Here is an 18,247-nt window from a genome sequence, read left to right on the forward strand (position 1 = left end):
AAAAAAAAACAACTAGACCCTACCATCTATCTCATTACAGACTCTCAAACTATCTTTAATCGGACTTAACTGGACTTTATCTTGCACTAAACGTTATTCCCTTTATCCTGAATCTATGCACTTGATTGTAATCATGTTTAGTCTTTCCACTGACTGGATAGCACGCAACTAAAAAGATTTTCACTACACCTCGGTACACGTGACAATAAACTAAACTAAAATTAAATTAAATTAAGTTGTCTTGTGTTTATAAGTTTATTTCAGAAGTTGCTCATTAAGCTGGACTTCAGGGTTGACAACATTTACAAACTTGTACAATATCATGGTTTTACACGCTAGACTTTAATTACCCAATGATAGACTTCTGACTCAAGTGATCAGAGGTGGGTTACAGAGGTCGTTTGTTGATCCAATGTCTGTCCTTGGGATTCCCCTTGTTCATTATCTTGACTCGTAGCTGATTTGCAAGACCTTAAATTTAGATGAACGAGAGCTTTCCTCAACGCATCCCTGAATGCTGAATTTGAAAAATAGTAAATCACTGGGTCGATCACACTGTTCAGGTATGTCACGAACAACGTGTTGTAGAAGATATTAACAGCGGTGATGTTGCAGTCTGTGGGATTTTGCATTGTAACTAAAACGGCGACCACGGCAATGTTGGTGGGCAAGAAACAAATAACAAAGACCACGACCACAGCTATCACAAGCTTCACGGTGCGCTTATATTTACGCCTCATCTCAGTCTCCATCTGCCTTAACTTCCAGATGATGCAGGAGCTGGAGAAAACTAAAACGGAGACCGGTAAAATGAACGTAAAGAATATAAACACAATGTTCGTCCAAATTGCCATGGGCCGGCGAGGGTTGGTTATGTTGAATGGTTCACAGTAGGTCCTGGTGTTATTTTGATAGAAATGGTGTGGCTCTACCAACAAGTGTAAACAAATCCCCACTGCCATGACCCACAGGGCTCCTGCTAACATCGCCGCACACCTTGGAGTTATCTTGTTGACTTTGTGAAACGGGCGGACCACCTTAAAGTAGCGATCGACGGCTATGGCCATCAGGAAGATGACGCTGCCAACCCGGTTTAGGGAGATCATGAAGATGTTTAGGCGACAGGGCACATCACCGAAGATCCAGTCCTTCTCTTTGATAAAATAATGGGCTCGAATAGGTAGGCAGCACATCAACAGAGTGTCAGCGATCATCAGGTTTAGCGAGTACACAACGTTTGGTCTCCGGGATTTCACGTGAAAGCAGAAGATCCACAGGGCAGTTGTATTTCCAGCCAATCCTAGGATGAATGTGATAAGAATTACTGGTGAGTTGTAGTTAAAGTTGGCATCTGCACTTGCAGCACATGACTGGTTCGCGTTCTCCATGACTTTACACACACTCACTGTGCTCCAGAGATGAAAGCAGAACCTACTTCAACTTCATCATCACAGCTGGTGGGTGGAGTAAAAGACACCAACAAATAGTACTTTACATGCTCCCAAATCGTCAATGGGAACTAGAAGAGCAAGTGGACAGGAAGATTGCAGGCAGTTGCAAGGCTAATAACGTTGTCATAGTAGGGGATTTTAACTTTCTCGTTATAGACTGGGACTGTCATGGTGCTGAGGACTTTGTCCGGGTAGAATTTGTCGCCCAGAGAGTTGTGAATCTGTGGAATTCTCTTCCACATATGACAGTGGAGGCCAATTCACTGGATATTTTCAAGAGAGAGTTAGATTTAGCTCTTGGGGCTAAAGGAATCAAGGGATATGGGGAAAAAGCAGGAATGGGGTACTGATTTTGGATGATCAGCCATGTTGAATGGCTGGATGGCCTATTCCTGCATAGAATGGCCAAATGGCCTTCTCCTGTACCTATTTTCTATGTTTTTATGTTTCTAAATATGTTCATGGAAGTTTCCTCAGGAAATGTGTAGAAGGTCCTACAAGGGAAAGGGCAAGGCTTGATCTATTAGGAAATTGGGAACGGCTAGTGACAGCGGGTGGAGCTTTTGGGACTGACAACCATTGTTCTATTAACTTTAAAATAGCAATGGATAAAGACAGGGTGGGCTCACGAGTTCAAACTCTGAATTGGGGTAAGGCCAACTTTGATGGTACTCAACAGAAACTAGCCTAAGTTGATTGGAGTACGTTGTTTGCTGATAAAGGAATGTCTGGAAAGTGGGATGCTTTTAAAAGTGGGATGACAAAAGTTCAGGGAATGCACGTTCCTGTTAGAGTGAAGGGCAAGGCAGGTAGGAGTAAGGAAGTTTGGATGATGAGAAAGATTGAGGCTCTGGTTAAGAAGTTTCAATTGAAGAACTCATTTAGTTTGATCAGAAAAGAAGGAGGCATGGGGCAGGTGTAGGCAGTTGTGATCATGTGTATCCCTGAAAGAGTTTCATGAACTTATGAAGGAAATCAGGAGAGCCAAAACAGGGCAGGAGATGGCTCTGGCAGATAATGTTACGGAAAATCCAAAGAGGTTTTGTAAGTACACTAAGGGAAAGCGGGTAACTAGGGAGAGAACATGGCACCATGACACCAAAGTGATCATCTCCATTTAGAGCCACAGCAGGTGGGCAAGGTCTTCAATGTGTAGGAAGGAACTGCAGATGCTGGTTTAAACCGAAGATAGACACAAAATGCTGGAGTAACTCAGCGGGACAGGCAGCATCTCTGGTGAAGAATGGGTGACCTTTTGGGTCGAGACCCTTTTTCAGACTCGAGGACTGAAGAGAGGTCTTGACCCGAAACATCACAATTTCCTCTCCAGTTGCTGCCTGTCCCGCTGAGTTACTCCAGCATTTTGTGTCTATCCTCAAAGTATTTCTCCTCGAATTTTACTGTAGAGAAAGACATGAAGACTGGGGAATTGGGACTTGTCTTGATGACAGGCCGAATTATGGTTGAGGAGGTGCTGAAGGTCCTAAGATATATATATCTTAGGACCTTATCTACCTATATATATCTTATTTATCTACCTATATATATAGGTAGATAAATCTCCCAGGCCTGATCAGATATTTCTGAAGACACTGTGGGAAGCTAAAGGAACTGCAGGCTCCCTGGCTGAAATAGATGAATCATCATTACAAATGGGTGAGGTGCCGGAAGACTGGGTGGTGGCTAATGTTGTGTCTATATTTAAGAAGGGATGGAAGGACAAGCTTGAGAACTATAGGCCAATGAGCCTAACATCTATGGTAAGCAGGCTACTGTAGAATACTCTGAGGGATAAGATTCTTATGCATTTGGTTAGACCTGGGCCGAATATGGATGGTCAGCATGGTTTTGTATGTAGGAGATCGTGTCTTATGAACTTGATTGAGTTTTTTTGAAGAAGTAACCAAAACGTTGATGAGGGCAAAGCCATAGATGTTCTCTATATGAACTTCAACAAGGCATTGGTAAATTTCCACATAGTAGGCCGCACTGGAAGGTTGGATCACACGGGGCCCAGGGCGAGCTAGCTGGCTGGATAGAGAAACAAGGAACTGCAGATGCTAGTTTACAAAAAAAGGTGCAACTAAGTAGGTCTGGCAGCTGGAGAATGTGGATAGGTGACATTTTGGGTTGGGACCCCTCTTCAGACATTGTAGGGGGGGGAGGGTGGAGAGAGGAGAAAGAGTAAGGGTGAAGGTGGAGGAAGGAGGTGTGGGCACACACGTATAAAAATATTCGACAGCTGCACTGGATTGCTTTGGTTACAAGACTCCTCGCCTCAAGTTATAGAGGAAGTGCTGCACTTCTATTAAAGAGGGGAATTTTACATTTGTGACCTACCATTTCCTCTAAATTTACTAGAATCCCTTCCTTTATATAAAGTAAAGAGAACTTAATGAGCACATATTGAAATAAAGTGTGATTTATGTTGATAAGTTCATCCTATGACCAACTAGAGAGTAATGACCTACCATCAATCTCATTACAGACTCTCAAACTATCTTTAATCGGACGTAACTGGACTTTATCTTGCACTAAACGTTCTAGGGAGGTTTCACGGCAGTCGGGTCACGACCCATGACCCGTACTGTTGCTACGCTACTCCAAATGGATTACACGCGATGAACCGCAGGTAGGCACTTACCATTGTTTCCAGCATAGCGGGCCCCTTAAAACCCGCCGAAATGGTCAATTTTTGCGCTGTAAATAATTATGGAAATCGGGATAAGCGTGTGAGACATTTAGCCTACTTCAGAATTCCAAATGTGAGGAGAAATGCTGGTAGATAGAAGCGAGAGCTGAAGAGACAACAACAGCCAGAGTGCTTGGCGAACATTGGCCGTTTTCTCACTGCATTTCATCAACTAAGGCATTATTTGTGTTTTTTCTTGATTCCTTTGGCATCTAAAAAGTTTCAGAAGTGATAAATCTGGCTGTAAAATTTTAAAATCGCCCATGGTTCTCAAGTGGGTTTTTACATACCAAAAGAAAACGTCTCTGAAGCAAAGTTTACAGCCAGATTTATCACTTCTGAGACTTTTTAGATACCAAAGGAATCAAGAAAAACCACAAATAATACCTTACTGTTGATGAAATGCAGAGAGCAAACGCGATAATCGCCAATATTTTCAATTCCGATATCGGCACGGCCAATGTTTGCCAAGCACTCTAGCTGTTGTTGTCCCATCAGCTCTTGCTTCTCTTTACCTTCATTTCGCTTCACGTTTGGAATTCTGAAGTTGGGTACATGTCTCTCACACTTACCCCGACTTCCACAATTTATTACAGTGCAAAAATTCAACATTTTGGTGGTTTTTAACAGGTAAAAACTGTTTCTTGCATTAATCACAAATACTGGAAGTTACGGATGTCCTCCAGATAGATTGAGCGGCTACGTGCGTCAAGCCCTATGACCCAGTGACCTTACGTGCAACGCCCCCATTCCCTTTATCCTGTATCTGGGCGCTTGATTGTAATCATGTATAGTCTTTCCACTGACTGGATAGCACGCAACTAAAAAGATTTTCACTACACCTCGGTACACGTGACAATAAACTAAACTAAAATTAAATTACACTAAGTTATCCTGTGTTTATAAGTTTATTTCAGAAGTTGCTCATTAACCTAGACTTAAGGGTTGACAACATTTAAAAACTTGTACAATGTCATGGTTTTACACGTTAGGCTTTAATTATCCAATGAAAGACTTCTGACTCAGTCCGGGCTGTCTGCAAGTGATCAGAGGGGGGTTACAGAGGTCATCTGTTGATCCAATGTCTGTCCTTGGGATTCCCCTTGTTCATTATCTTGACTGGTAGCTTCACGGTGCGCTTATATTTACGCCTCATCTCAGTCTTCATCTGCCTTAACTTCCTGATGATGCAGGAGCTGGAGAAAACTATAATGGGGGTTTCTTGGTTTCTTGGATGGGGGGGGGGGCGGTGAACGCTGGGAGAGAGGAGGTGCCACAGGCGAGGGGGGATGTTTGTGGGCAGATAGTTAGACAAAGGCCATAGATGAAAAAAGAGATGGAGGAGGGGAGGAAAAGGTGTGAGACCAGTTGGGGCATAGGGAGGGGGAAAGGTAAAGAAATGTGGGGGAGAAATGGTCGTGACCTAAAGCGTCACTGATCCATGTTCGCCCAAGTTGCTGCCTGACCTGCTGAGTTACTCCCAGCACTTTATATTGTTTTTTTACAAAAAAAACAGCCTTCAAGCCTTCAAGATCTGTGCATATTCCATGGAATGGGGATGTGGCTCAGAATATCTGGTGAGGCTGCTGAACTGAATGGTTAAATGATATCTGAGTAAATACTTCTCTATCCTGGTGCAGAAGGTAGATGTGGAGTTTGTAGGAAGGAACTGCAGATGCTGGTTTACACCAAAGATAGAGACAAAATGCAGGAGTACTTCAGCAGGTCAAGCAGCATCTCTGGAGAAGAGTCTGAAGAAGGGTCTTGACCTGAAACGTCATCTATTCCTTTTCTCCAGAGATGCTGCTTGACCCACTGAGTTACTCCAGCATTCTGTGCCTATCTTTGGAGGAGATGCAGAGTGGATGGACATCTATGGTGAAAATGAGGCAGTTGGGATCAGGGAATTGGAAGCTGTCAGAAAGTGTCTGAGGGTTGAGAGGTGCCACAGATGTAAGTCAAACGAAGTAACCCAAAATAGCATCAATGTAGGAAGAATGAATTTCTGTTATCGAGCTGGGTAATCTTGCTTGTGGAAGGATTAAAACTTCCTGCGTGATTTTGAGGAACTGAAGTTGGATACTGCTAAAAGCTATTTGTGAATAGACTTGATGACTTCATTGAGAAATATGAGTTGTTGAGTGATCATCAATATGGGTTTAGGAGTAATCGATCGACATCCTTAGCGGTGATGGATTTTGTAGAAAATATAGCAACAGCAATAGATAAGAAACTGCACACTGTGGGTGTATTTATTGATTTACGTAAAGCATTTGATACAATTGATCATTCCTTACTTTTGCAGAAATTGGAACGTTATGGTATACGAGGTGTCACACAAAATTGGTTGGGAAGTCATTTAAGTAATAGGTTTCAGAATGTAAAAATTAATAATGCTGAATCACAGCTTAGAAGAGTAACCTGTGGTGTTCCACAAGGGTCGGTAGTGGGACCTAAGTTATTTATACTATATTTAAATGATATTTGTAAAGTATCCAATACGTTGAAGTTTGTTACGTTTGCGGATGATACAAATGTATTTTGTTCAGGGAATGATATAAAAGAACTATTGAAAACAGCAGAAAGAGAATTGATAGTGCTAAAAAAAAATGGTTTGATATTAATAAATTATCACTAAATGAAAATAAAACAAAATGTATGGTGTTTGGTGGTGACAGAGTTAATTGTGAAATAAAATTGAATTTAATTGGAGTTGGACTTGAAGGAGTAACTCAAACCAAATTCCTGGGGGTGATTATAGATCATAAACTTTGTTGGAAGCCACATATAGAATACATCAAATGGAAAGTATCTAAATCCATTGCTATTCTTTACAAAACAAAGGATCTGTTGAATAAGATGTGTTTGTATATATTGTATTGCTCACTTATAATGTCATATTGTGTTGAAGTTTGGGGAAATGTATATAAAACAAATATAGACCCTATAATTAAACTCCAAAAAATAGCTATTAGAATAATACATAACGCTTCTTGCCGTGAAACTACAAATCCATTATTCATAAAGTCCGGTACCTTAAAATGTTTGGATATTGTGCATGTAAAGACATTAGAAATACTTTTCTGAGTTAGGAATAAAAGCCTTCCTGTTAGTATTCAAAAAAAAATTGTAATTAAGAGAAGGACATTATAATTTAAGAGGTTGAAACATGTAAAGTGAGAACCAATGTAAAATATAGATGTGTCTCAGTTTTGGGAGTCAAATTATGGAACGGGCTTAGTGATGAGTTGAAATTTTGTAGCTCTCTGTTGAGTTTCAAAAAAGCCTTACAATGTAAAATAATGAAGGATTAAAATGTAAAATGATTAAAATGTAAAATAAGTAAGGATTACAATTTAGATTTTTTTTTTTTTCTTTCCTTTGTACTGTTGATATTCTGGGTTAACTTATGGATTGTATAGGATAGGCAAAAATAAGCTTTGTGGCTTCAGCCTATTCCTTTTTCGGTCATTGATTATGTGAACGTTGTGTGAAATGGATACAGTGTTGGTTCATATTCACGCAGATTTTAAAGTTTTGTTCTTTTTAATGTATGACCGAGATAAACTATTAATTAATTCATTCAAAAGAAAGAGTTCTGAGGAAATGATGTCAGTGCTCCCATCAGCACATTTTAGTTTTTGTTTTTGACTTTGCAAAACATACACAATCAGTAACCAATGCCTGCCTTCTCCCCATACCCCTTGATTCTGCAAAACATACCTGTCCTAATAAAGTATTATTGTGTTTGATTGTGATTATTTTCTGTACGGTTCGATGCTCTATGTTCTATGTTGATCCAATTGCAGTTAGAACAGAAAGACAGTCTTGCGCACTAGCTCATTAAAGAGGTTTGCACTGGACAGACAACAAGGTGAGAAACAATCACCTAACGAATAAATAATTAAAAAAGACAAAATACCCCTATTTTCTTCAATAGTCTTGAAACAACCAGCCACAAGTAGAGGAACTGAACCCAGCACTGGTGTAAACTGCAAGAAAAAAGATAATAGTTTATAATATCTTGTGAGAAGCAATTACTTTCGCAATGCTTCTTCTCGTTGTTTTGTTCCACATTAGATTTTAAAGCAAGATATAATTATTTATAATGTGAACATAACAGTCTTTCACATTGTCCAGTTTAACCGTCGCTCTCACCAGATAATTTGCATTGTTGAATATAATTTTATAATACTTTTCCACTTTTATAATTTGACACCTGTGTTGAAACTTATGTTGCAGGTGCACTTTGAGAATTGCTCAGGTTTTACTAAAGTTCTGATACAGCTGAGGATAATTCACAACCATAGTGCACTGAGCCTATCAATACCAGTTATACAAGTAAAGCAAAATTATGAGTAGGAAGGAACTGCAAATGCTGGTTTACACCGAAGATGGACACAGAAAGCTGGAGTAACCCAGTGGGTCAGGCAGCATCGAAGCAGGATGACAATGAAACTAACAGGACAACTAGGATGGGGGAGGGACAGAGAGAGAGGGGATGCAAGGGTTACTTGAAGTTAGAAAAATCAATAGTCATACCGCTGTATTGAAAGCTGCCCAAGTGAAACATGAGGTGCTGTTCCTCCAGTTTTCATTTGGAATCACTTTGACAGTGGAGGAGGCCCAGGACAGAATGGTCAGTATAGGAATGGGAAGGGTTTGGTGACCGGGAGATCTAGGCAGACTGAGCAAAGGTGATTAATTTCTTTTTTAAATTTAAAACTAATTGTGGAATCTCTGTGGAATAATTAACTCGCTTTAAGTGTGAAATTGTTTAGCTTAACATTAAAATATCTGATTCCAGGTGAATTGAGCTGATAATTCATGTTACTTAAACTTTTATTTTGAAATGATCAGAAGCTGTCTGTATACATTTTTTTTGTGAATGTAAAAAAACAATATAAAGTTTGAATATGATTGTACCATCTATGGTTTGTGGTTCCTGCACAAGTAAAGAACCCCTTTGTTTTGGCCACCATTTGCAACATTATAAACCAGCACATTTACTATAGATCAGCATCTGAGATCTGCAATGTTAGTGAATAAACACGGGTCACGAGGACATGTGGTCACAATGTTCTCAGGATGGATAAGGAAATGGCTAGAACATCAACAACAGTGCATGCAGTCTCCTCATACAGCTTCCAATGGCAACTGCACTTTTCCTAATTTCCCACGTGGTGCATTATGTCAATGGCCCTAGAGTCAGTTTTAAGAAATCCTACCCAATTTCATAGCTCAGATGAGCCCAAAGACGGGTGGGTTTGTATGTTAATTGGCTCTGTAATTTGTCCATAGTGTGTAGGGAGTGGAGTTTAATGCTCCATATGTTGCACATGAACCCACAATTACAGTTGGATCTTCATTGCTCCCCCTCTATAGCAAGTGCAGTGTTTCTTCGGTAAGGAGACCATTACTATAAGCTACTGTGCTATACAAGTTACAATGGGGCAGTTTCACTCTGTAGTCAAATCCAGTGATAACTACTACATTTATTTTGCTCAGGAGGAACCCCTCCGGACCCTGTGAGTCCCAAGGCAACAATCTCTTTAACCCCATAGGAACCATCCTAGCAAAAACTAGAGAGCAGTCCTGAGCTACGATCTACCTCATTGGAGACTCTCGGATTATCTGATCGTAATTTAATGGATTTTCTCTTGCACTAAACGTTATTCACATTATTCCTATTATCATATTTGTACACTGTGGATGGCTTGATTGTAATCATATAATCATAGCATGCAACAAAAACGTTTCATTGCACCCAGGTACATGTACTAAACAAACTAAACCTAAACTAAACTCAACCTCCTTGATTTACAATTTTCCTTTCTCTAAAGGGTTTTCTGGGGTATTCATAAGATGATTTACAATTTTCATCAATGTGATTTTCAGTTTTTACTACAATAGTACATCCAATTTGTTCATTCTGGTAAATTACTTGAGGGGGTTCTAGAGTAGGAGGTCATGTCTCCATGCCCACAATTCCAGGGCGGGTTGGTGAGTCAGGACTGAGAAAATGGGTAGGTTTGAGTGAACGGTGCGTGACTTCTTAGTTCCTGACATTCAGGCCATCTCTCTCCCTGGTCCTTGAATTAAAGGACCTCCCAAAATTCCTTGGATTTCAGACATTTCTATATTCCCTAGGATTTCTAAATTCTTCGGAATACTGGACTTCTATAACCCTTCTCTTTCATTCGCTCCTTTGTTGGACAGGCCTGACTCCAATGTCCCATTCCCCCACAAGTATCACAGTGATTAGGCAACATGGTTGGTCTTATTCTGCCCCTGGGTTCCATTGGAATGGGTTCTAAATTGGGAGTGTGGTGGTGATAATAATCTGAGTAATCTGGGACCCTAATTTCTCCCAATCCGTACTTTGCTGGTACTCTAGGAATCCATGGTTCAGAGTTAGATCTTGGCAAATCTTTCTTGGCTATGCGTTCACTTTCTCTTCTAGTTACAGGATAATTTTCCTGGTTCCTACCTTCCTTCCAATATTACCTCACAGTTCTGACTATTTGACTGGCTCGGTTCTCAGACTAGTTCCTGTTATCAGTTTTAATTAAATCCGCTACTTTAGTGGGGAGAGCATTCAGCAAGATAACACAATATTGAGGGGAACTTGCTCCATTCTGATAGTCTAAATCACCTGATTGGTCCATATATAATTTTGAAAAACAGTCAAGAAATTCGTCTGCTCCTTCACCCTTTTCTGGTTTTATCTCCAGAACTCGACTTAAATCGCCAGGTTTGGACTTCCGGTGGTGCTATGGTGGCTCAGGGCATGCGCTATTCACCTCCGCACCGTTTAACGCCAAAAACCTACTGAAAATTCAAACCGGACAGATCTAAAAATTCTCACCGGCAGACGATCAGCAGTCGCGTAAGTGACATCATCAGAACGCGACCCCGTACTTTTAATAAATGAAAGTTAGGCGTCTGCCTAAACGCCCGAAACATCAACCAAAAGTTATTGAAGGGCAAGAAGAAGCCTCGACCTCAATCATGGCACACTCCCGAGAGGAAGCAGCAAGGCAAACTCCGGATTTGGTGAAGGAGATCCATTCAGCACTGTGTCAGGAGCTTTCGGCTGCGAAGGCAGAAATCTGTGGGAAGATTGACAAGATTGATGCCCGTATAGAGAAGGTGAATTCCGACATGAAAAAGGAAATCCACAGGCTTGAAACTGACATCAGCCGTAAGTTGGAACCTATTCTTGCTACTTCACAAAAAAAAAGCGAGGCTATTCGGGAATTAGAAACTGCTGAGCCTTTAAATATCGAGACAACACACAGGCTGACGCTGAGGTGGAACGTATCTCCGGGTTACCAGCTAAAGTAACAGAAAAATGTCTAGATTTGGAAGGGCGCTCTAAATGTCAGAACCTAAGGATTGTTGGAGTGAAATATTCCGATTCAGCTTAAAAGGTTGCACTTTTGATCTTGATTCCCCTAAAATATTCTGTGCAGTCACTGTGTCCATTCCCCTCATGACTTTATACACCTCTATACGATCAGCCCTCAGCCTCCTTCACTCCGCGGAATAAAGTCCCAGCTTGCCCAATCTCTCCCGATAGGTTAAGGCCTCGAGACCTGCCGACATCCTCTTAAATGTTCTCGGCACCCTTTCCAACTTAACAACATCTTTCCCAGAACAGGGCGACCAAAACAAATACAAAACTCTAAATGTGGCCTAACCAAAGTTTTGCACAACTGTAACACAACTGTTTCAACCAGTCCCTGCAAACCTGTACTGTCCCTGCCTGCTTCAAAGCCTCCACTATTGTCCCTGTACCCAAAAAGGTAAGGATTACAGGTCTTAATGACAACAGGCCTGTCGCACTGACCGCTGTAGTCATGAATACCCTTGAAAGGTTAGTGCTGGCCAAGCTGAAAAATATCACAAACCCCCTGCTGGACCCTCTGCAGTTTGCGTATCGGGCCAATAGATCTGTGGATGATGCTGTCAACCAGGGCCTGCATTTCACCCTCCAGCACATTGACCGCCAGGGGACATATGCAAAGCTTTTGTTTGTTGATTTTAGCTCTGCATTCAACACCATTGTGCCAGAGCTACTACACTCCAAACTTTCCAAGTTGACTGTGCCTGAACACCTCTGTCGGTGGATCACCAGCTTCCTGACAGGCAGAAAGCAGCATGTGAGGCTGGAAAAGCACATCTCGGACCCGCAGACCCTCAGCATAGGAGCACCGCAAGGCTGCGTACTCGCCCCTCTCCTCTACTCTCTACACCAATGACTGCACCTCCACGGACTCCTCTGTCACGCTTCTCAAGTTTACAAACGACACAACCCTGATTGGACTGATCCAGGATGGGGAGGAATCTGCCTACAGACAGGAAGTGACACAGTTGGCATCCTGGTACCATCGCAACAACCTGGAGCTCAATGCTTTTAAACCAGTGGAATTGATTGTAGACTTTAGGAGAGCTCCCCTTCCTCTCACCCCACTCACCATCAACAACACCACAGTCACATGGGTGGAGTCTTTTAAGTTACTGGGAACCATCATCTCCAAGGACCTTAAAGTGACAGCACTTTCAGGGAATTATGTACTTGTGCTACAAGGTCCCTGTGTTCTCTAACACTCCCGGGCCCTACCGTTCACTGCCCAAAACTGCAACAACTTGTCAACCTTAAATAGACACAAAATGCAGTGGGTCAGGCAGCATCTCTGTAGAAAATGGGTAGGCGACATTTTGGAGTGGGACCCTTTTTCAACAGCACGGAAACAGGTCCATTAGCCCATCGAGTCCACATCAACCAGCGATACCCGCGCACTAACACTATCCTACACACACTAGGGACAATTTACAATTTTTCCCGAAGCCAATTAACCTACAAACCTGTACGTCTTTGGAGTGTGGGAGGAAACCCAAAGAAGACATACACTGGTCACGGGGAGAACGTACAAACTCCGTACAGACATACCCGCGGTCTGGATGAAACCCAGGTCTCTGGCACTGTAAGGCAGCAACTCTACCACTGCGCCACTGTGCCACTCTAGATGAAGTTCTATATTTCATTAGTTTTGTTTAGTTCAGAGATATAGCATAGAAACAGGCTTTTCGTCCCACAGAGTCCACACCGACTATCGATCATCCATTTACACTAGTTCTATGTTATCTCACTTGTCATCCACCCCCTACACACCAGGGGCAAGTTACAGAGGACAATTAGCCTATAAACCTGCATGTTTTTAGGGTGTGGAAGGAACCACCACTGTGGCCACCATCACCACCCTGGCCACGCTCTTGTTTCAGTCCTGTATTGTAATGTTTTTTAAATTTAGCCATCCACACTCCCAATGAGAGAAAAGGAATGGGTGACGTTTTGGGTCAAGACCCTTCTTCAGGCTGTCTTCAGACTTTAGATCCTTCGTCAGAGGTGCATATGCCCAAAGTGAACTGAGGAGAAATATCAACCACGAACGTTGAATGGCAGATCAGACAGGAGCGACAGGAGAGCATCTTTATATATATATCCCTCCCTCAGTAATCAAACAGGGACCATTAGCTTTTAGCATCAATGTGCCGGTTCACAACTGAAGATCATTTCAGAGATTTGCTTTGGACACTCACAAGGCCATCACTTCTATTGAGTTGTAAAATATTTTTATCAAATATCCATTGAAACCCTTAAGGCAATCAAAACTAGTTATTAAATGTGAGGCATTCTGAATCTACAGCATTGCAACTGCAGGGAAAGACGATTAATAAATGTTCCCATTTATCAACAGCTAGGTGCAGCTAAAATTAAAGAATCTCGTATTGTGAGAGGGGAATAATTTAAAGGGATATGTTGTTCACACAGAGGGTGGAGAGTGTCTGGAATGACCTGCTGTCAGGGGTAGTTCAGGCAGATACAATTACAACATTTAAAAGACATTTGGACAGATACAAGGATAGAAAACGTTTTGAGGGATATGGACCAAATTCAGGAAGGTGAGACTAGCCCAGGAAGGGATCTATTCTGCATGGATGAGTAGGGCCAAATGGCCTGCTTCTGTGCTTATTGGAGAGCCCCCTACTTAACTGCAGTATGAGAGGTCAGCTAGGACTAGGGTTGTTTGGATAAGATGAGTGCAGTCTTGTAGACAGGATCCATGAGACCACTGGAACCAGGTAAACCATAAGAACATAAGACATAGGAGCAGAATTAGACCCTTCAGCCCATGTAGTCTTCTCCGCCATTAGTTCATGGCTGATCTATTTTTTCCTCTCAACCCCATTCTCCTGCCTTCTCACTGTACCCTTTGATGCCATCACTAATTTAAAAAAAGCCTATTTATCTCTGTTTTAAAAATTCCCAATGACTTAGTCTCCACAGTCCACAGCCATCTGTAGCAATGAATTCCACAGATTCACCATTTTTCTGACAAAATAAATTGTTGGCTTGTGCAGGAAGTAACTACAGATGCTGGTTTGCGCTGAATATAGACACAAAATTGTGGGGTAACTCAGTGTGTCAGGCAGCAATCTGGAGAAAGGACATTTGTGATGTTTTGGGTCGAGACCCTTCTTGTTCAGAGTCTGAAGAAGGATCTTGACCCGAAACGTTATCTATTTATTTTCTGACCCGCTGAGTTACTCCAGCACTTTGTGTCTATCCCCATCATTTACTCCATCCACACTTCACGCTGCCTTTGAGAAAGCAGCCCAATGTATCCCACTTGAGATCACACCTTCCACAGCCTACAATTGGCCTTTCAGTGAACCACCCTGCCTGAGGTCATCTGTTGCCACCTAGTTGTCCTGGACTTTACTTGCCTCCAGTTTTTTCTTCCCCTTTCCCCTCCAACTTACAGTCTGAAGATAGGTCCTGAACCGAAACGTCACCCTTCCAGTTTCCCCAGAGATGCTGCCTGACCCGCTGAGTTACTCCAGCACTATTTGTCTATCTCAAGATTCAAGATTCAAGAGAGTTTATTGCCATGTGTCCCAGATGGGACAATGAAATTCTTGCTTTGCTTCAGCACAACAGCATAGCATAATCTTTGGTATAAACTGCCGTCTGCAGTTCCTTCTAATTCCAAAAACAAAGACCTTTCTGACTTTGGTCATCCCTTATTTTCCCCACTCACATCAGGCAGATGGAAAGCAGCTTGAAAGCGCTCACCACCAGAATGAGGAACAGTTTCTTCCCCTCTGTTACGAGGCTTCTGAACAGTCCTTCAATAAGCTAGGGGACCATCGGGTTCACCTCTACCTCATTGCAGACATTGAACTTGGTCTCTGCAACTGATGCGCTACAATGCTGAGAATTTTATTCTGCACTCTGTATCTTTCCCTTTGTTTTACCTATTGTTCTTGAGTTTTGCTTGATTGTATGTATAGTAATGTCAGATTTGAAAGCAACAAAGCTTTTCACTGTACCTCGGTACATGTGATAATAATAAACCTAACCTCGAGTAGACCAAATAGCCAAGCAGGTTTCAGAATTCTTACAGCAAACTAAAGGTTCAAAGGTTCAAAGGTTCAAAGGTTGATTTATTGTCACATACACCTAGATGTAGTGAAATTCCTTTTGCCAACTAGGAAACAAAAAAAACAATACTTTCTTCAAAGGCTTGGATAGAGTGGACGTGGAAAGAATGTTTCCACTAGTGGTAGAGTCTAGCACCAGAGCCCATAGCTCCAGAATAAAAGGACATAGCTTTGGATAGGAGATGAGGAGGTATTTCTTTGGTCAGAGGGTGGTGAATCTGTGGAATTAATTGCCACAGAAGGCTGTGGGGGCCAAGTCAAGGATGTTTTTAAGGTGAAGATTGATAGATTATTGATTAGTCCAGGTGTCACGGATTATGGGGAGAAGGCAGGAGAATGAGGGTTGAGAGGGAAAGATAGATCAGCCATGATTGAATGGCAGAGTAGACATGATGGATCGAATGGCCTAACTCTGCTCCTATAATTTATGAACGAAACTTTTTGCAGTCTCTTGTGTCTCCAATAAACACATTCAACATAATCCCAGGTTCCTCAATGTGATTTATGGCTGCCGTGTACCTTGGTAGGATTTCTCAGTGAGTTGTTGGAAGTTTCACAATGCAACTTCTTTTAGCTGTGCAGTTTTGGCCGTGGAACCACCCCAGATCTATGATGCGACGTAGCATAACCCCCCCCCCCCACCCGTACATATTAGACTGCATCTCATTTTATTCCTCTTTCAAAGTAACTGAGTTTACTTCCACGATGGGTGACGAGAACAAGTCTTGCTTATTCGTGAAGGACATTAACTCATCCTACAATCCGCCAGTGCTCATTTTAACATTTATCTTTGGATTCTTTGGAAATGCAATTGCTCTGTGGGTCTTCTCTTTGCATGTGAAAGCCTGGAGATCAAGCACAGTGTACGGGTTGAACCTGGCCATCGCGGACACTCTGCTAACCTGCGCCCTACCATTTCGAGTTGACTATTACATCCGTGGGAAAGACTGGATTTTCGGCGATGTTGCCTGTCGCCTGAAGATATTCACGATATTTATGAACCGGGCAGTGAGCGTTGCTTTCCTGGCGGTTATGGCGCTTGAACGCTACTTCAAGGTGATCCACCCTCACCATAAAGTGAGCAAAATGACCACAAGCGGTGCGGTGAAGGTATCCTGCATTCTTTGGCTTGTAACGCTGGCGATGTGTCTGCACGTTTTGACAGATCCTCGCACGTTCCAGCACATGAATGTGACAAATTGTGAGCCGTTCAAACCATTCAAGCCCTTAATTTCCACAGCGATTTTGACTAACATGGTTTTTATTATTTTCAATTTCCTTTTACCGGCTTCGATCATCCTGTTTTCCACTTGCTGTATCGCCTGGAAGCTAAAGCAGATGAAATCTGAACTGAGGGCCAAATATAAAAGAGCAACGAGGATTGTGGTGGTCGTGGCGACGGTTTTCATCATCTGTTTCTTACCCAGCAACGTTGCTGTAATTGCTGTTTTAATCTCAAACCGTGTAAGTAATTGCAAGACGTTCGACGTTACCGTGCAGATCTTCGACAACACTCTGTGCATCACTTACTTGAACAGTGTGCTCGATCCGGTTGTTTACTACTTCTCCAGTTCCACGTTCAAGGAAACTCTGAAGAAAGCTCTAATTTCTCACAACATCAGACTTTTCTGATCAACAATTCGCTCAGCTCCACCAAAACCAGAAACACAAGTTGAACCTCAACGAACTTCTGTTCTCAACACCTTGGACAATTTACGAACTGTGTCGAGTGACAATCTGTGAACCAGATCCCAAGGTTGCTGCTTGCTTTCTTCCAACTTGCTCTGGGAAGAAGGGTCTGGGCGGGGCGCTCTCCCAAGTATTTTTAAATCTTTTGATCTTCTAATGCAAAAGGCAACCATAGTACTAAAAATATTGCTAGATGCAACCGCGATAACCAGTAAGGAGACACAATGAACTGCAGACGCTGGAGCCTCGATTAGAACACAAAGTGCTGGAGGAACGCAGCGGGTCAGGCAGCATCTGTGGAGGGAATGGACAGACGACGTTTTGAAGATTGAGACCCTTCTTCAGACTTCACGTCATGCCCAATGTCTAGGAAGTCACCGCCAAAGCCTCATTGTTTGCCTTGGACTTTACTTCACAAGTGTGGGGAAGAGAATGAGATCCTTGGGTGGCTTCAAGGTGCAAAGTCCCGCAATCACTCGTTGCCCGATTGGAGTGCCTCAAACACTGAGACAGGAGTACCTCCCCACCGGTGTTCATTGTGAATGTTCCCTGCACCCAGCATGGTTCTTGTCTCCTGCCTCCTCCCGGCTTCACGATATCGCTGATTGCTGGAATAACTCACCGGGTCAGACAACATTTCTGGAGAAAAAAGATGGGTGACATCTCCGGTCTGGAAGCTTTCTTCAGACTGAAAGTATGGGTTGGCGGTGAACGGGGAGAGCTGGAGGTGAGGAAAGACCACAACTCGCCTTCTCTCTCCAGCTCTCCCTCTCCCTCCATCCACCCCTACTTTCAGTCTGAAGAAGGGTCCTGAACCAAAACGTAACTCTTTTTCTCCAGAGATGCCGCCTGACCCACTGAGTTATTCCAGCACTTTGTGTCCATCTTTGGTCTAATCCAGCAT

General features: G+C 42.5%; 2 protein-coding genes across 2 annotated transcripts; one reads left to right on the forward strand and one right to left on the reverse strand.

Annotated features, from left to right (window-relative positions):
* Positions 1 to 377: 377 nt before the first annotated feature.
* Positions 378 to 1,388, reverse strand: LOC116987139 (hydroxycarboxylic acid receptor 3-like). The gene has a single exon (XM_033043015.1). It carries the CDS (start codon positions 1,386 to 1,388, stop codon positions 378 to 380), a length of 1,011 nt encoding a protein of 336 aa, XP_032898906.1.
* A 14,971-nt stretch (positions 1,389 to 16,359) lies between these two features.
* LOC116987140 (hydroxycarboxylic acid receptor 3-like) lies at positions 16,360 to 17,286 on the forward strand. Its single transcript, XM_033043017.1, has one exon. It carries the CDS (start codon positions 16,360 to 16,362, stop codon positions 17,284 to 17,286), a length of 927 nt encoding a protein of 308 aa, XP_032898908.1.
* Positions 17,287 to 18,247: the final 961 nt, after the last annotated feature.

Source organism: Amblyraja radiata, chromosome 25 (assembly GCF_010909765.2).
Source record: "Amblyraja radiata isolate CabotCenter1 chromosome 25, sAmbRad1.1.pri, whole genome shotgun sequence".
NCBI classification, from domain to species: domain Eukaryota; kingdom Metazoa; phylum Chordata; class Chondrichthyes; order Rajiformes; family Rajidae; genus Amblyraja; species Amblyraja radiata.